At 32.8% G+C, this 20,610-nt stretch overlaps 1 protein-coding gene across 2 annotated transcripts; it reads right to left on the reverse strand.

Annotated features, from left to right (window-relative positions):
• Positions 1-2,873: 2,873 nt before the first annotated feature.
• On the reverse strand, positions 2,874-16,758 carry LOC105322401 (uncharacterized). Of its 2 annotated transcripts, none has more exons than XM_066084091.1 (10): positions 16,550-16,758; positions 11,373-11,417; positions 10,953-11,015; positions 10,615-10,740; positions 6,333-6,386; positions 5,849-5,920; positions 5,506-5,673; positions 5,193-5,359; positions 4,537-4,662; positions 2,874-3,034 (listed from the first exon to the last, which is right to left on the reverse strand). In XM_066084091.1, the coding sequence occupies exons 4-10, from the start codon at positions 10,712-10,714 to the stop codon at positions 2,927-2,929; spliced, it is 795 nt and encodes a 264-aa protein (XP_065940163.1). In that variant the 5' UTR covers positions 10,715-10,740; positions 10,953-11,015; positions 11,373-11,417; positions 16,550-16,758; the 3' UTR covers positions 2,874-2,926. The 2 variants fall into 2 exon arrangements, with proteins under 2 accessions (XP_065940163.1, XP_011419402.3); XM_011421100.4 differs by lacking the exon at positions 16,550-16,758 and adding an exon at positions 13,666-13,776.
• Between the last annotated feature and the right edge of the window lie 3,852 nt (positions 16,759-20,610).

A 20,610-nucleotide genomic window follows, 5' to 3' on the forward strand; every position in this document is an offset into this window, starting at 1 on the left:
TTTCAATTTTTTTTTTGGGGGGGGGGGGGGGTGGGGGTGGGGGGGAGCCACTTGATTTTTGGATTTTGCTCACATGCTCTTTTTTCTCATAAAAGTTTACCTTATTTAAACTTTGGTGATTTATGCGGGATATGAAGCTAGCGACATTGCAGAAAAATACATTTCAGTTCAGCAGTTTCTATAGAGCCATGAATTAAAGCTGCTTGGTCCGATTTTATACCAAATTTTATGCACGCTTTTAAACGATGGCTATGCTTAGTATATGTATAATAATAGACATTGCAGTTGTTTACCCAGTCAATTAAGCCAAATTTCAATGAAGAAAAATACGTACAAAATCTGCTAACAAAACATACGACATTAAAAGGTACCGCGTTATTTCGCCTCATGTTAAATTTCACCCCTGACGACGATACGGGTTTGGTTGTATTACGAATTTGACATCGCTTTAAATAAAGGTCGAAATGGTCAGACAAATGATCAGACAAATTACAAATAAACATGTGTACGTTTTGTTCGCCAATATTTCTAAAGCCTGCTTTCTTTACAATCGATGCATAGCATGCGGGTTGAATAACCCCAATCATTCGGGGGACGAAACCATGCGGTTTCCTTTTCTAAACATTCCCGTGATGCATTTTGGTTTGTTTTTTCGTTTGCCCAAAGAGAAATTATTTTTATTTACTTTGAATATTTCTAACTTAGAAAGGAGATTGATTCTGCTGGTGTAAATAGGAGAAAGTCCATAACTTTGTAAGATAAATGATTTGTATGAACAAAATTTTGATACTGTAATTACGAAAAAATCGGACCAAGCAGCTTTAACTAAAGTTTTCGTAAGAAATATAGGGAATCATACTCTGTAGATGTAAATATAGTATGATACTTACATTTACCGTGTAAAATTCACTTTATTTTTTACACATAGTTATTGATAATTCATAGCTCTATAAAAACCGACGAGACAGAAATCTACTCGCCCCGTTTATCGATTGGTCGAAATATACAGCGGCTAATATACTGACAGGACTGAAATTGACTAGGCCCTACGAAATAATCATGATGATGTCAGACTCAAATTCCCATAGAAGACGATTTGGCTGTTTCATTTAGCTAACGTACTGGTGTACATTGACATCAATTTACTTTCTTCCTATTTACAATCAATTGACTTATTTATTAAAAGAAAGATGTAAATACAATGTATAAACGATCAAATGACTCAGGACATACGGGTTATGAAGGTAGCGATCATTTTTTGTCTTTGCCTGTGATAAATACAGGCACGTAGCATCGTTTTTGAAAGTGGGGGGGGGGGGGGGCCAGACCCATCCAAAAAATCTTGACAAGCCAAAAAAAAAAAAAAAAAAGGGAAATTTAAAGTTTCCAAAAATCTTCAAAATCCTAATCCGTGGGGATTCTTCCCTACCAAAATTTTTTTTCCTCCAAATCATGAAATTCCTAATCCTTGGGGGGGGGGGGGGACTTCAATTTGACTACTCATTTCCTTATTTTCATATCAATTTTTTACTAACTTCCAAAAAAGTGGGGGGCCAACTCCATTATAATTCATTTTTTTATATGTGAATTTTAAAAAAATTGTTGCGGCGAGAAAAAGTGGGGGGGGGGGGGCAGACCCCCCTTGCCCCCCCCCCCCCTGATGCTACGTGCCTGAAATAACACTACGTATCGATTATGTATATTAAATTCAAGTATTTAATCGTAAAATTGCTGGAAAATTATGTAAGTATCAGTAATAAGGATCCGTTCTTTGAATATTATAAGATGATAATTTCGGCCGGGGCGTGATCAAAATTATAACCTCATGATACTCAAAGACTAATCAATACTCCTTAAATAATTCCTTCTAGTAGATCATGTGATACAAATAGAATTAATATAAATGATTGTAGTTTCTCAAGTATCTTTTTTATGTGCATTGATATAGAATAGATTAGAAATTAAAAAATTGTTGAAAAAAACTAGAATAGAGTTTTTTTTTACCAAACATGGTCACACACAACACAAATACTACAAGCTTAATTTTTGAACACTACGAGGACATTATCCTCAAAGTGAACTGGTTCTGGGACTAGTTGTAACACACGTATATTCTGAACTTATCTCCTATTTCTGCATTCATAAAACGTGGGCGACAGTTTTGATGTCCTTGATCATTGCATTGAACTTCATTTAATGTTGATCAGCGCTGAGATTATTTCCACGATTGAATTTCTCTATTTTATACCATTTTCTGCCGTTTTTCGCTTTTCGCGCGTCATAATCGTGCATTCTATAATTGAGTTTGCAATGCACATAGTAGGATATCAATTGGCGTATATTTTGTGCTGAATACCGACGACCGATTATAATTTTTAACGAGGTCAATACAATTCTAACGCGTTTTTTTTTTTATTAAAAAAATGGTTTGCAATTTACAGCGTTGATTATCATAAAATCCGACCTGTTATCGTCGAAGAGCTATGCAAGTGAATAAATAATAACAATAAAGTTGAACTTGTTGTAATGGCGACTTAACAACAACCATGACATGATGCCTACTTGTTCATGTTCATATTTACAAAGTGTTTGACCTTTGCTCCAAAGAGCATACGACGGTCATGATGATTTGGGACATGCCCTCTACCTGTGATAAACAATGTAATTATGTAATACCTAACGAAACATTCAATAAAAATCTCCAATGTAATTAAGGAAGACAAGTTTGCTAGAAGTTGAGCTTCGGTAATTTGACGCAAAGATTGTTGATGGTCATTTGAAGGTCATACATATCTTGTTAGTCTTATAAAGTTGTTATTATACTAAATTATCGAGTGTATATGTGAAACAGTGACAAATTTGTAACCCAGAAACGATTCTCATAGAACAGTTTAATTTAATTGTTGTTATTTATTATCAGCAAAAATCACCAATTTACAGTATAATAATTGTAAGGGTTCTCGCGCCCACTGTGATTCAGCCCGGTTTGTACCTCAAATATCAAAGGACCGTGTCCACAAACTTGTACGGCCATCTGTAAAATAAACATACACATGTTGAAAAATGTAATTTATGACTTACATGTATGTATTTGCCGTAAAATTGTTTAGGCATATAAAAAACTTAGAATTTCTCAACAAATATTTCTGAAATTTGTTTGTGTTTAAATTTAAGAAAAAACCCCAGATGTTTGAATACATCCAAACAACCAGGAAACAAAATTGTTTAATACTGAAATCTGATTGGTTTAGATGCAGTTGGTAATCCGTTCTATTACCCTCAGCGTTAGCAACACACTTTGCAACGGGTAACACAACGAATTGTTACATGCGCGTGATTTATGCGCGTACGGTTCGCCGTAGAATTCACTTCATTTCTATATAAATGCAGTTAAATTTTCTTTAAAAATAAGATACTCAGTATAATAAAATAATTAGTGCCTGTTTAGAGGGTAACTGTTGAAATTGACACCCCTCGAAAACCATTGTCAACATCCGCTTCGCGTCGGTTGACAATGGCTTTCTCGGGGTGTCAATTTCAACAGTTACCCTCCCAAACAGGCACTTTTTATATAATGGTCCTCTTCAGTTAATACTCTTATGGCGCATAAGCTCTGTTTTTATTTTATTTTTTGTGTAACGCACAAATACCCCCGGTATTATTTTTATTTACTTCCAATTATCCAATCTACTATTTTTGAAACTAGACTAATGCAGGTATAAATAGGTGAAAGTCTAAAACTAGTTAAAGCTGCTTGGTCCGATTTTATACCAAATTTTATGCACGCTTTTAAACGATGGCTATGCTTAGTATATGTATAATAATAGACATTGCAGTTGTTTACCCAGTCAATTAAGCCAAATTTCAATGAAGAAAAATACGTACAAAATCTGCTAACAAAACATACGACATTAAAAGGTACCGCGTTATTTCGCCTCATGTTAAATTTCACCCCTGACGACGATACGGGTTTGGTTGTATTACGAATTTGACATCGCTTTAAATAAAGGTCGAAATGGTCAGACAAATGATCAGACAAATTACAAATAAACATGTGTACGTTTTGTTCGCCAATATTTCTAAAGCCTGCTTTCTTTACAATCGATGCATAGCATGCGGGTTGAATAACCCCAATCATTCGGGGGACGAAACCATGCGGTTTCCTTTTCTAAACATTCCCGTGATGCATTTTGGTTTGTTTTTTCGTTTGCCCAAAGAGAAATTATTTTTATTTACTTTGAATATTTCTAACTTAGAAAGGAGATTGATTCTGCTGGTGTAAATAGGAGAAAGTCCATAACTTTGTAAGATAAATGATTTGTATGAACAAAATTTTGATACTGTAATTACGAAAAAATCGGACCAAGCAGCTTTAAGATATTTGGTTGTGTATGCAAAATGATTCGATACTTGTACTGTAAGAGCCAAACCATCGGACCAAACGTTTGTTCCAACCACAAATTTAACCCCCTATACAGTCAATTCTAAACACAAGAATTATATATATATATATATATATATATATATAATAGTGACCTTGAATCCGTTCGGTGTACAGTTGATAAACACGCCGGACAGGGAGGACCCGTCCATAGAGTACATTCCAAACAGAAAGGTGGCTATTGGGGTATACCTCGGGATTCTGTCACAGTTCTGCATTACCTGCATTATTCAAAGTGGTTCAAATTATGAAGCTGTTAAACCGATCAATTAGAGTATCATTACCTTTTAAGGTTGTGGTTCAGAATCAAAATTAGGGACGTTTGATCAAAAGTATATACAGTAAAACACGCTTATAACGAAGTCCCAGGGACGGAAAATTTAACTTCGTTATAAGCGTAATTCGTTATATCCGTCAAGTTTACAACTTGGGGAATGAAATTCACTTCGCTGTAAGCGTCAATTCATTATAAGCGTGTTCGCTATAACCGTGTTTTACTGTACGTGTTTTTAATATATATACACTATCCAAAACATATTCAGTTTCACATCATCTTCAAGAAAGATATATCAACTTTTTGATACAGTAAGGCGCTATATTGCAACAAACCAATAATGGAGGCAAGAGCTATCTAGTGCGTGATTATTACATACGCTTAACAAAGTTTATTAAAAAATGAAATAAAGCACTCTCACACTAATAGTAACAAGAGACTGTGTATACATACGATGAACATGTATTAATTACTAACATTGTATCCACTCTTCCAGGTTGCTGGGGAGTCTGCGTGGCACGTGTTCAGGACGAGCGCTTCTGATTGGCTGTGGGTTCCATCCGTACACAATCCAGCTCTGGGGTTCAGAACAGTGTTACCGATAGCAACGGATTGCACAAATTCTAGACCGTTACACACATGCGCTGCAAAAAGATATTTTAAACCATAACCTTATATTGTTCGATCACCAATCTAGTGATTACCGTTCAATGACACAGTCTTATATAGAGTATTCTGTTAAACAACTGATAGCAATTCTTTAAATCGCAATGCGAGTGGAAATTCTTACGGATGTTGAGCGGCGGTAGTGTGGTTGTTACCGGCGGTAGTGTGGTTGTTACTTGCGGTTTGGTGGTTGTAGTGGTGGTTGTGGTGGTGGTGTGATGAACTGCGTGGGTAGTGGGCGGTGCGTGGGTCGGAACAGTGGTTTTACCGAGATGCGACAGACCAAGCTTCCCTTAGCGAGAGACATTCCATTAAATTACTCATTAACACTGTTCAAGCAGTTTGTATAATTAAATTCAATTGAAAATAATCCACGCACTTTTTCAAGAGGATTAGTTTACGCAAATTGTTATTGGCATTGGTTTTGTATGAAACAACGAATAAAATTGTTAGAAATGAACATTTACCTTCAACAAAGTAAACAATGTCAAGTACGCATGCGTCGTTCAGATCATCCATTTCCTTCACTAAATGTTCCACTAAACAATATACACGTAACAAAGAAATAAGTATTTCATTCTAAGGACAAAAATGAAGAGAAACAAACAAACATGCCTCCTTTCTTATACACATCCCCAAAATAAAAAATAAATGAATAAATAAAGTTAGAAACGAAAAGTATTGAATTCCATTCAAACTCCTCCACCCCAATAAAAATAATATAAAAGAAGGAACAGGAAAACAAAGCAAAAAAACCCCCAAAACATCCAAAAACATAATGCAATTCTAAGCCAAAACATTCAAAAACATTATGCAATTCTAATGTCTGAACAAAATACCCAAAAGTTGTGGGGATATAAGATGATTATCATAAAATGCATTATAACTTTTACCGTAAAAAGCACAAAACACAATTGCAATTTTTTTCAGATTGATAGAATGTCAACTTACACTCTTTAGTGAGATGGTCTATTTCATGTTGACTGTGGCTTCTTTTCCCAAATACTATTAAATACAACCAAGTAAAACAATTTTTCAACAAAAAATACATGCTTTTATGATTGTCACGATTTTTTTCCTTCAAATTTTGACTTTTAGTATTTGCAATGCTTAACGTATTGAGAGCAGCCTGTTAAAATGTTATTGGTAGTTATCAAGTTATAACAAGATATGGGGGGCTCATTATTCTTTGTTATTTTATAAAAACAAGGCTCGTGTCAAATTTTGGTCTACATTTACATGTAGTTTGCTGAATAGTAAATCTAATAATTAAAACAAAATAAGAAGTGAAAACGTGACCAACCAAGTTCAGATACTGGCGATCTTTTAAACAAGCTGTTTATTTCACTATTAAACTTTTTTTTAATAACGTCACAGTCATTCTTACTCCGACTGCTAGGTCATTTTACTAGATCGCGTAGATTTCTGTCTTGTCATATATATTAAAAAATGATATAATACAAAAAAAAAACCGACGCATTATTATTTAGAAAAGTTAAAGTTGATCTGAGCAAAAGTCAACAAAATAATACGTTTTGCATGGTTGTCGTATTAATTGTGACATGTTCAATATATTAGATGAATTTCTTCAGCCAAACAAACAAAGCGTTACAACCAGAATTGAATTATAACCCTATCAATTCTTTAGCTATTGAATATATTTCTATATAATATAACTTATGTTAACAAAAACACGGTCTTTGTTTACATAACAAAGAAATGTGAACTATGTATCTCACTTATAACTTGGTAACCTTTTTTGACTGGTCATTTAAAAATCGGCAGTTACATGTCAGTATTTCAAAATTAAAAAACAAAATATTCGGAAAAAAAATCATGACCAAACACCTTAAAACACTGTTAGAAATTACTCCATTATATTACAATGTATTACAAATGCATGTAAAATGATGTTATATTCTGAAACAGTATTTAAAATGCTTCGATGATACCTTGTAAATAATGTAATCATGATACTTAGTCTTTGTAAATATTGTAACGATGATACCCGCACCATGTAAATAAAAGTACATATGTGACAATGCTTATTTAAATAATAAAATGCGTTCTTTGGTGGTTCATGCGGGATATGAAGGTGGTGCATTACAAATAAGCCACGTTGGCGGATTATGTAATTTTTTTCTGGAATGATTGCTACCTGTATAACCCGCATGAATCAGCAAAGAAAGCATTCTATCTATACTACTATATTAAAAATAGACAAATTTTGGGGCTTTAATACCGAGAAACCAGAAGAGTACTGTCTTTGGTTTTATATATTTTTAACATCATTGGTACTTGAAGATTACCAATTTGTTTTTATTTTTTCTCAATCAAGCTTCGCTAATTATTAATCAACGAAAATTCCTTTAAAAAATCCGGATATCATCTGGACTTTTTGGATTTTACAATCTTGTGCATGCGCATTACATTCACGCTAAATCGCAGGAGGCTCTTTAGTTTATGTTTCCACAATATCACATTTGCATGGATAAACTCAAAAACTATATTACAAATACGTGTAAATTTTCATTGAAAATTTGTCATATAATTATTCTGTTCATCAAAGGAAATACGGGAGATAACTCTAACTCAGTGCATTTAATATGAAAAATCCCTAGAGTTTCGAATGTCAACATCGTGTGTAAATTCGAAGTGAGTAAAAAAGGTTGGTGAAAAGTGTTGAATTCTTCATTAATATGTATAAATTTTTTAGATGAAATGTATTTACAGCCTAAAAATGGTGAGTAATGAATAATTTGACGGTTATTTTCAACGAAGCTTCATTAATTTTATCCAAAGTCGTTTCAGAGCGATTCTGCAATTTTTTGCTACATTACAGAATGTGAGGCATTTTAATTGTAAAGAAGGCCTGTCCCGAGACACAGTTATATGGGTGCGTCTTTTTACCCCAATGAACCCCAATGAACCCCGATGATACCCCGATGAACCCCAATGATACCCCAATGATACCCCAATGAACTTTGAAATACCCAAATGATACTAAGTATGTTCATAATTGATACACTAAATGAATTTTATGTACCAACATGTTACACAAATGAGTGAAATTTCAACTATTCGGCGTTTTTTCACCGATTGATTTCCCAGTGAACCTATGGTTATCCCAATCAAATTTCGTTGATACCCTCACGAACCTCAATAAACTTGAAATGAGCTCTGTGCAATGATTCATTCACCAATGAATTTTAATTTTCCAAATGATACAGAAATAAATCTCATTGATACAAGAATGTACCTGTACTTAATGAACAATTAACCCCAACCAGACCCTGCATGAATAACATTAACTTACCAATGATACCGTATTTTAGCTGTAATGATACCTTAGTAAGCCCCGGTGATACTAGTACTTTGATGAACCCCAACAATACCTAGACATTATTTAAAAGCCCATCCCACCCCCTAAACAAAGTTTTTTGTTTTTTTTTTTTTGGGGGGGGGGGGGGGGGGAGAGGGAGGGTTATAGGAATTATCTTGTCCATAATTTAAGTCTGTCTGTGCAAAATTTGTGTCTGGTCAATACTTATAGAGAAACACTGAACGTTCTCTAATGACCTGAGTGTGTGTCATGAACTTGCCCCAAGTTCATTAGGAAGAGGTAGCGCGATGACGACATGGTACGATAGCGATAACGCGATGATGCGATAGTGATGACGCGATGGTGCGATAGCGATAATGCGATGGTGCAATAATGATAACGCGATAGTGCGATAGCGATGACGCGATAGTGATGACGCGATGGTGCAATAATCGCTTAATCGTCATCGCACAATCGTCATTGCATTATCTCGTCATCGCACTATCGACCCCAAACTTATCATTAGGGATCATTGAGGTTCATTGTGGTATCATTGGGGTTCATTGGGGTATCATTGGGGTTCATTGTGGTAAAAAGACGCACCGCAGTTAGATTATTCTTACTAAGCAGAGTGTAGTAAAATCAGAACCATTTTAACAAGACCTTGGACTTTCGATAGGACGTAACTATTTATTTCTTGCGTCAAAACAAGTTTAAATGACGCTGGTTTCAAGTGAAATATACACATATTGCGTAGTCTTAGCTCAAAAGCCAGACAAATCTTGTTGATTTCACAGAGCCTTGGCTGAGTGGCCAGCGATGAAATAGACAGGCCTACGTCACATGCTGTTTGACACAACTACCTAAAGTCCAAGCTCTTGTTAAAATAGTTCTAATAGCATTATTGTAGGCTTAAAGCTTGGTTATGAATATCAACAATAGGTTGTGTCAATGTATCTATTTGGTATATGTCCGATATCATAATTATGCAATGTCAACCCGTGCACGCACGGGTCAAAGTCTAGTTGTCTTTAAATATTTACATCTTTCTTTTAACAAATTGTTAAACTACAAATACGTTATCATGATACTAAATGTGTACTTAAACAATAAAATGCTTTCTTTGGTGATTTAATCGGCACATGAAGGTAGCAACATTATGTACAGAAAATATACATAAGCCGCATAGCGGGTTAGGAAAATTTTTGTGCAATGAGCGCTACCTTCATAACCCGAATGAATCATCAAAGAAATTATTTTATTGTTTATCTTTCTTTTAACTGATTAATAAATTGATAATGAAAAGTAAGTAAAATTCACTGAATTACTGTTAACGTACATAAGTACGTTAGCTATAAGAAACAGCCAAATCGTCTCCTGTGAGACTCTGAGTCTGAAATTGTCATGATTATTTCGTGCAGTCCGTGAATTTTCTTCGGTCGCTGTAGTTTTCGACCGATCGATAAACGGGGCTTGTGAATTTCAGTCCTGTCAGTTTCTTGTCGGTTTCAGCCGCTGTAGATTTCGACCATCGATAAATGGGGTGTGTAGATTTCAGTCTGGCTATTTCTATAGAGCTATGAGTTAACTATTTATTATTAAGTTTCCGTAAGAAATTGAGGGAATAATACTTCAAGTTGGTGGATGTAAATATTTCGTTATATATGGCACCGAATGAATCACCAAAGAAATCATTTTATTGATTATTCAAATGATATTATGTAGATAATGCAATGATGATACTATGTAGACAATAAAATGGCGATACTTAATGAATAATATTATGATTTGATTGTGCAAAGATTAAGATAAGTAAAGAATGCAATAACGATTCTATGTAAAGAATGTAACGATGATGATTAAATGAAAACATTGCAATGATTATGTACATAATGTGTTAAGGATACTCACTAGTAGATGTGTGGTGGTGGTGTGGGGGTTTGTGGTGTTCGTGGTGGTGGTGCTCTTGCTGTAATACCTCGTAATGCCTCCCAAGATCGACAATGTACATATCAGGGTAGATGTAATGCTCCAGAACTGAACTCATAAAACTCGTGTTTTTTACTTTCTACATTGTTAAGTTAAATTTGTATTCAATAAAAAACAAACAAACAAAAACAAAACAAAAATAAACAATAAAAAACCAAAACAAATTAAAAAACAAAATGGAAAACAAAACGTAAAAATATTTAAATATAAATAATTTTAATCGAATTTCGAAGAAAAATATTATTTCAAAACATACAAACCATGTTTAAGCAGCTCTTGGTTATGGTGATGCTTAAAATAATCGTCTATTTTGTGTATTATTTCTGTAAAACACGCAATAATCTTTATAAAAGTATTAATGAAATCTTTAGGTCTAGCGGGAAAGCAAACTAGGAAAATCGATAACACGCAGTAAAAATAAATGTAACGAATGAATTTTCGGATATTGTATAAACGATAAACTGTATATTAATGCATTTACGTATCTTTCGTTTATCTGTTTCATTTCTTCAATTGAATAACATAGTGAAAATTAGAAATTTGGCGCCCATATAATAAATGTCGCATGTTTTTTCACACAAGTATATCATTTTATCAAATTAATGTCATTTAATTTTTTTTTTTTACAAATTTCAGATAGTTTGAACAAGACTTGAGATCCTCCTGTCATATAAACTTACCATTTTTCTTGTGGTCATTGTCACACGATTCCCCATATGCAGCAGCTGGAAACGTGTACATGATAAAGTTCAATGATAAAAATGAATTAGATTTTATTTTATGTTAAACGATAGTTTTTGAGCTTCGAGAACCACAGAATGAAATAACTTTTCGGACAGTTTGCTAAGATAATTTACAACAACAAAAAATCCGAATTTTTAATCAAAATTTTATTTTGACTAATTAAAACAAACAAGTTTGATTTTCAGCTCAACGCTTTATTTAAAAAATGTCCTAAATTTGTACATCTTTTACATAATTTTGTTTAATATCACTGTCATTATCTTATAAACAGTCACTGATTTAAACCAACGATTGAATTCTTTGAAGGTAAGAAAAGGACACATTGTGAAATTAAATATGGATGGAAAAATATCTTAATAATATTAATCAATATTTAATAAAGGCCAAACAGGCATTTCAGCGTTGAAACAACGTTGTTTCAACGTCAGGCAGCAACGTTGTTTCATCGTTGAAATATGGTTGCATTTTTAAGAAGTTCAAACAACGTTGAAAAATATAACGTTGCTTCAACGTCAAAAATCGACACTTTTGTATAAAGTCCTTTGTTGAAATGTTCAACTTTTCAAATAGTGTTATATATATATATATATATATATATATATATATATATATATATATATATATATATATATATATATATATTTATATAGTAGGTTGTGTCTTAGTAGAAAAGTGGTTGATGTCTTAAACGTTGAAAATAAGTCTTGAACGTGGAACCAACGTTGAGATTATTTGGTTTGGGTTTTAACATTGAAACCTAAAGCTTGATTCAACGTTGAATAATAGCTGATCAACGTTGCAATTTCAATTCAACCATTCCTTAACGTTGAAAAAACGTTGCGTGCCTATTGGGAGGTTTTACAATAGCATTTGTTCATAAAATGCGTTTCAAAAATTGGGATTTACATGTAAGATATTGTAAAATTGATATGAAAACTTCTGTTAATCAAATTAAACCGTGACCGAGAAGTACATAAAGTGGCAATAGAAGAAGGGTCATCTTTTGGCAAACTGATATACAAATGTACAGATACATGTATATATAATGTACATTAGTGTAGATCAGTACTAAAAACATGTACGGGCAGTGGATTGGTTGATATTGCATTTATCGCTCGCTCGGGAACCACCCCCATAGTACATGTATCATAGTGTTTGATCTACATGTACATGTAGGTCACTATATTACGTCGAATTGTCAATAGGACGGCACCTTTAGGAAGATAAGATGAAATCTGAGAGGTCCTTGAACCGATAAGTCAAACGCGTGGATTGTAACTTGTTATACCTTAGTGTGCACCTAATAATGGGTGTTTGAGTCTTTGATGGAAAAAAAATGCGCGATTTTTGAAAGATAGGAAAGCAATTTTATCTTTAAAGGGAAGAGGTATTTCTTCAATATTTCAACCAGAGTTTTGAAAGATAGCAAATTAAAAGCAAATTTATCTTAATAAGGAGGTTTTTTTTTTAAATATTTCAACCAGGAGTGTATTGACTTCATCGTATTACAAGTCACGCAAACCTTCATTCGACAATCTAAGTACTAAAATTACATCTATACATGTATATATCATAAAACAAAACCTTTTTATGAATAATAACTATATCATTTTCATGGCTTTCACATTTACACGTACTTTAATTTTGGTCATTGATTAATTGTCTAATAAACCGTTTCTAAAAGTTGTAAAAATGCAATAGGTATAAATTCATCATTTAAATCTCATTTATCATCCATATCATTTATCCAAATATTCATAATAACTCACCAGTTATATATACATTATTATTATTATTATGATAATTTTATTTACATCCATACAAAAGCAATGTTTTATTGCAACCTTTGGAGCCAAATGCAAAAAAGACATATCATTTGATGATCTTTCACAACGGTAATAACCAGGCATCGACCTTATCACTAAATCGACCAATCATTACAAAAATTCTATTCTTAATATCGTCTTATTGTCCGTAAAATTTAGCTATAGATCTATAGTTATCAAAGTTATAACTATAATATATAGCTTATTCAAGATTAAAAATGTTATGACAAAATATAAGCCATGGTTTTGATAAGCAAGTTTTGAGATGTGCACATCTCACAGAATTTCTTGTGAACTAAGAGTTTTATAAATTCTTTTCGGTTATATTTCACAATGTCTTAAAGACTTGAACATTTCTAGTGACATAACTTATAAAATTAAATGTACAAGTTCAAATACTTGCCAATACATAACACAAAGATGCACCATGGTCCCATTTTGACAAGTTATGGTGTCTAAGTGATAAGACTAGGCACCAGTTGAATTATTCCGATTTTCGGACAAAGAGTAAAATCTTATCAAGTTTGGAAACCTGTCACGTTTTGTGCATTTAAAAGGGCGCATATCGTACATGTATTTTGTTGTAAGAATTATGCCTACCAACATGCAAGAAATCCATAACCGGCGTTGTTAAAAATATTTACAAACCAATTAATATAATTATCTAATCAAAAAAGGGTTTGAAATCAATGTATACACTTGTCATCCGAGTTATACACGAGAAATCACCTTTTCATTGAATATAAAAAAAAATCATGCATACAAGTAATCTGCAATACATAGAGTGCAATTACGAGTAAAATGATAATGATTTATCGCAAAAAAACCCCAACACGATTTACAGTTTATTCAACAAAACTTTAGATTTCATTCAATCAGTTTTAAGAAATAAAGTGTTAACTATATAATATTTTGTTCAGTGTGTTGCCACAAGGCAAAGCGTAAGAATTGCATGCGATAGATAAACAAGCCTCCTTCAGTTTTGAAAATAACAGCAAGATTAGATTTTTAGAAATACAACTGGTATGACAACAGACCGTTGATGTATTTTGTGAATATGGTGCAGACCGTTGATGTGTTTTGTGAATATGGTGCAGTATAAGTAAACCTCTATGAAAGGCTCTCATCGAGGTATGTTTATTAACATATTAACTCATTAATGTATTTATCTATACCTGAAACAAAAATAGCCCTTTTAAACCTAGCTGCAGGACTGTAGCTCCCGGTCTGAAAAAAATCGGATGGACGACCTGGGAGCTACAGTGCCTCCCATAGTAAAAATCTGCAATTTACGACACACAAAAAAATGCGCTAGGTTTGGACTTATTAATCTCATTTACGATCTCATTCTGTACAAATATTTAATCCCAAAAAATTCCTCGGACATTTTACTAAAGATATTGTCACTTTACTTGCCTCTGATATTCTTTTCAACAACATCCCCAGCCCTGTAAATTAAAGTGGTGCAAGTTTGTTTACATTTAAAAATGGCGACTCTCGATCTCGACGTAAATTAACAAACTTCATTTTCCGAGGTCGGTTATCATGTTTAAGAGAAAGTCTGAGGCAAGTAAAGTGACGATATCAGTAGTAATTTTGCTGAAAAATTTTATGGTTCTAATTATTTTTACAGAATTAATGTGAAAATAGGGTTAATAAGTCCAAAACTAGCGCAATTTTTTGTGCGCCGTAAATTGCAGTTTTTTACTATGGGGGGCACTGTAGCTCCCAGGTCGTCCATCCGAATTTTTTCAGACCGGGAGCTACAGTCCTGCAGCTATTTTAAACCATGAATTATTTCATAGAAATCCTGAATTCATGCACATGCATTACATATGTAGCTATAGGTTGCAGCATTTTAACAACAAGGCATTTAATTTGATATCATGATACTGAATAAGGTAAAATTAATGTAACTTATTTCTAGATTGCCTGTTATGAGGCAAAGAGCTAGGGCATGTAATTAATCAATCATACGCTGATTGTTTATATCATTGTGACTTTGTGCATCAACTATTTTACCACGCATACAGGTTTTGGATGATCAACAAAACGCAAAAGAGCTGCACAAAGTTTAAAAGTTTTATAGTATTTTTATAATTTGCAGGTTTACACATTTTAGATGTGTATGTGTTTATACTTCTTTGTGGTGATTTCATGTAATTTAAAGAGGCAGTTAATAATCAAACCATATCCCTTTAAAATTCAAAGCTGTAGAGTAAATAACAAGCAAGGCAAGCCGTACAGTCAATTTATTCATCATTTAATAAATAAAATAAAATGTCAGCAATGGGGAAAGTATTTGATACCAAAAAAAAAACCCCAAACAGCAACAGATATTCTCAATCAACCACATTTATACCAAACTTCTTTGTGATATTAAGATCAAGTTTAGGACATAGCTTTGTTGACTCAAATCAAGGTCTAAAGTTAATGACACAGGTCTCCTTGGTGATGATGCTGTCATAGCTACAGGTAGCATCTTGCTCAGAAGGGGTGTGGTTGTGGCGAATACTTTAGCCTGGCGATCTTGCAAAACTGACAAACTCTAAAGACCGTTAAGGCACTGAAGACACCCAACAGTCACGTGTATTTTTCTAAAATTAGGCAATTACATGTAATTATAAAGGTAAAATATGATTATACTGCAATAGGCCCACTTGACCTCTTAGTTACTTTTCATTAAATTCTCCTGTGTTGATGGTATTTTTTTTTTTTACAGAAAAAATACATAGTTTGCTAATTTTTTACGGCTATTAGGTTTAGACACAAGGAAGAAATTATTAGATGTTATTCTAATGTTGGGTGAATGTTTATCAAAAAGAAGAGAATACTTCCACCAAAGTTTCAGCTTTTCTGGCCAAATGTCTACACAAGTTTTAACCTCTCTGGCCAATGGTTTTTGAGAAGTTTTTAAACATGTTTTTTTCTAATATATTCCTCTGTAAAAATTTAACTCCCATTGTCTCCCCACCCTACTCGGGCCGAGGATCATGATTTGAACAAAATTAAATGTAGATTGTACGTAACAATAGTAACTTCTCCAGTTCTTTTGGAAAGATCCGAGAAGTTGCGATTATGCAAGAAAAAAAAGATCAATAGAAGTAACTGAAAGTTATCCTTCTTTAATTAACTATTAATCTATTTGTCTCACTAACCGGACTTGACTCATATCGCTTTTTTTTTAAATTTTGGAGCAATAATTCAAAATTAGCACAACACAAGAACTTAAATGGTTTTTAAATGCTCGTAATCAAATTGCAAGAATGTACTATCGAAACATTTACCCTTTAGTTAATATCCTTCCTAAGGCCTTTGTGAGTGTCATAGCTTGTAGCGTGCCTCCTTCTTCATCGTCTTCCCAAATATCGGTAAGACAGAGCCTCGTCCTTGACCATGAATCTTGTCTTGGTGGAATTTCACCATGAATGATTTTATTGTTCGGATGTATATAATTAAGGAATAAGGAATCATTCTTTGAGTATTATGAGTTGATAATTTCGGTAGGGGCGTGATTAAATCCAATAAAGTCCGAAGGGCTTTATGATAGATTTGATCACGCCCCGACTGAAATTATCACCTCATAATATTATATAGTACAAAATCGATACGTAGTGTTATCACAGGCAAAGAAACTGGAAAATGTAAATTTTTCCTCCTATTTGCATCCAAAAGTACTCTGAATATACTCGCCATATGTTTCCTTTCTAAATAAAAAAATATTAATGTGACTATCACAAGAATAGTAATAATGCTTAAACACATAGACATATACATTTTGTTTTCAGATGTCATGAACAATGTTATTGAAACAAAAAACTCAAAAGTTAAATACAAAGTCTTTTTATAATAAAAATATTTATCTCTTGTTAAATTATTATTGAATTAACATGTTTAAAGAAACAAAATACATACACACATCATGAAGTTGTATTATTGATAAAAAGGAAAAGAATCAACTTACTTATTCGAGAAGCCTCTAAATAAAGTTTGCTCTTACACTGTTAAAGATCTTATTGAGCTTTTTTCTAATTCCAATTTTCGGATTTCATTCCATACATTATTATCAGCAGAGCAGAATAAATATATGTGTACATGTCATATTGGCCTACATGTACAGATGTCACTGTGTTAAATTAATATCCAGTTGATATCACACACTGTTTAAAAGATATAATTATACTAGCGATATACCTACAAAATCAGAAAGTCAAAAGGTTATCAAAATCTCAATATAACTCATAAGATAAAGATACATTGGTAATGTTAAATCTTAAAAAAACATGATTTGTGAAATGTGAATAAAAATATCAAAACGACAATAATTCAATTACAAAAATAGTACTTAGACAACACTTGTCGGACCGCTTTGCGACCTTGCTGTTACATGGAACATAACTTCCGTCTCAAGCCCCCATTTTGCGCTTGATCGGTGCCTCTTCGCGTCATTTTTTAATGTCTTCTTAAGGGGGCTATTGTCCTCCTTAAGAATCGAACGCCTCTTCTAAACCACGAGGTCTGAAAAACGAACAGATTGATGAATATGGATAAGAAACACATTGTCTCAGCAACTTTGATTAAAACGAAAGTATTTGTACAAACAGAAAATTAACCTTTTTCTTCTTTGGATATTCAAGATTTGTGGCATTAAAAAATGCTGTAACTATATCCCGGTAAGCGATGGGGTCAGCCTGAAAAAAAGTGAATACACTGAAATGGCTTTGATGATTATTACAATTCAGACCGCTTCAATACTTTCCACATACGAAAATCGATGTCACAGAATATATAAGACAACGTCATTTAATATTTAATCTAATTTAAGGTTAATTAAGTAGGCACGTACTAAGATTAAAGTATAATAGTATTATAATCATTCATGCACACTTTGATTTTAAAAATTAACGAAATTACGCTGAAAAACATTATATTAAAAACAAAATAAAATATATTTTATCTTATTACAGTTACCTCTATTTCGATCTCTTCTTCTGCCTCATCTAATATATCCTTAAACCAATCATTTCGAAAAGGATGATAATTCATGAAAACGTTACATATACAACCAACTAATTCAAATCACCATTAATTCAATGCCGTAAAAATAAAATGTTGATCGAAAACAAAAATAGCTTACCAAATCCGACACAATTAGAAACTCTCTAACTGGTACTGGCTACAAAATAACGTGCATTTTACATCATGTAAAAAATAATTATCAATCGATTGAAATTATAGATAAAAATAGATAAAATTCATCAATACATGTATGTTTGATAAATAAGTTGCTCTGAATACGTTTACTTACTGGCTCGTGAGGGGGAACTGCGGCCTTGGGCTGATCAAGTACTAAAGAAAAGTACAGAAATTGACACATAATTCAAAATCACCCCATAGAATTAGATTCATTGTCTTTATTTTACCGTCGCAATCTCTGCAGGCGTGTATTAATGTGGTGGCACATAATAGCTTATGTCCAAGTAGGCCTACAAAAGTAAGATCTTGCTGTACTTGCATATCACATGTAAGTTATGATACGGTAGGATATAAGTTATATACGCGATAAAAATACATGAAATGCTTTGATTTTTAAATACTTACATCGGAATATTGAGTAGTGTGTCTGACGATTGCCATCGTGAATAAAATTCCTGTTGATTCCAAAACAATCGTGAATGGTAGAGTCTGAAACAATGATTATGACGTCACAGTACACTTAAAGTCTCCATGGCATGGCGGTTCCACCAATGAGGAAGAGGGCTATGTCACGTGTCAGTGTAACTATGTATATAACACTTGGAACCAAGCACAGAAATTTGAGTTATTTAAGAAATGAACGCAATGTCTACCCAAGTTATACTCGTATAACCTGGGTTGGGGCAATTTACGCTTTATAATCCGCGATTATTGAAAGAGTCATCATCAGCAATATATAAGTGTACGGACACCATCTAACATAAAATATCATCGGTTTACAAAAAAAAATATATGTGATTTAATAAAAATACTCGCTACCCTTTATCGAAAAATAAATTTAAAAAAATGTGCAGGTTGAAAAAAATCAATTTCTCGGTCTTTATTAAAACTCAATAAAACAACATATTAAACATTGATAAAAAAACAGTTTTATAAACTTTCAAGAGACGTAGATATTTCATAATTATCTATACATCCCAAAATGTTATACATTTTACCCTTTTTTATCATTCTTTAAATTAGGGTTTTTTTTACATGGAATCACATGTATGTGTGTACAATTAACCACAGCCGAATACAATAAGCGCATACATGTAGCGCACACATATTTAGTTTGTATCTATTAAAGAATAATTTAATTATGGTTGTAACGCGGCATTTGATTGGATAGAAAAATTTAGTTAAATTTGTATAACCTGGTTTGCACGTCACAAGACACGTCACAATGCACCAACGTCAAAAACGTACTAATCCGCTTGACGTTACGTTTGAATTTTAAACAGATTTATATCATTTTTAAAAGTAAAACGGACTCAATTTGTACAGCAAATTCCAGAAAATTAAATTATAAGGAATGAACTCAATATCTACCCAAGTTATACTCGTATAACCTGGGTTGGAGCAATTTACGCTTTTTTATAATCCGCTTCGCGGATTATAAAGCGTAAATTGCCCCAACCCAGGTTATACGAGTATAACTTGGGTAGACATTGAGTTCATTTCTTAAATATATGTTATCATTAATCGCTGTCGTGACGTGATCAAAACTAACATTAAGATTTTTTGTCTTTATCGGATTTGATCACTAGACCATAATGGTCAGTCAGCGCATATTGAAATATTGAGATTTTCACGTTATTTTCATTTCCTTTAAATTTGTTACATTAACTCCGCTTGCGTGCCAACAGTATGTGAGTCATTGATGAAATTATTGAAGCATACGTTACAAATCTGTACTGTTCACTCAGTTTATACAGGTAAACTAATTTAAATTAATAATGTTGATCATCATTTTGTAATAATTTTTATTTTGTAATTTGGTATTCTTTCTTTATAAATCTTTATAATCAATAAATGAAAATGACTAATGTAATGTATTTCTCACAATTGTAGATTTAAAATCTGATGTGTTCAACAAAGAAATGCAAAAAAAAAAAAATAATAATAATAAAAAAAACTTTATAAAATAAAACAAAAACTTTATACAAAACGAAACCTATTTTCAAACGATTAAAAAAATGATACATAATATCGTATACTTCACAATTCAAAATACGTTATCTAAGTCTCCTAAAGGGGTGCATTTGCGCATTGCAGGGTTGATTCACAAAAAATATGCAGTCTGCCTAAGCCCGAAAGGTAGAGATTAACA

The sequence above is a fragment of the Magallana gigas genome, chromosome 5 (assembly GCF_963853765.1).
Source record: "Magallana gigas chromosome 5, xbMagGiga1.1, whole genome shotgun sequence".
In the NCBI taxonomy this organism is placed as follows: domain Eukaryota; kingdom Metazoa; phylum Mollusca; class Bivalvia; order Ostreida; family Ostreidae; genus Magallana; species Magallana gigas.

Excerpts from the sequence above, each read along its gene's own strand:
- LOC105322401 (XM_011421100.4), bottom strand. The coding sequence starts at position 13,699 with ATGGGACCATGGTGCATCTTTGTGTTATGTATTG. Across the intron at positions 11,418-13,665 it reads CATCTTTGTGTTATGTATTG|CTGCTGCATATGGGGAATCG; the intron begins GCAAGTATTTGA and ends ACACGTTTCCAG. Across the intron at positions 5,360-5,505 it reads ACTACCGCCGCTCAACATCC|CGCATGTGTGTAACGGTCTA; the intron begins GTAAGAATTTCC and ends ATCTTTTTGCAG.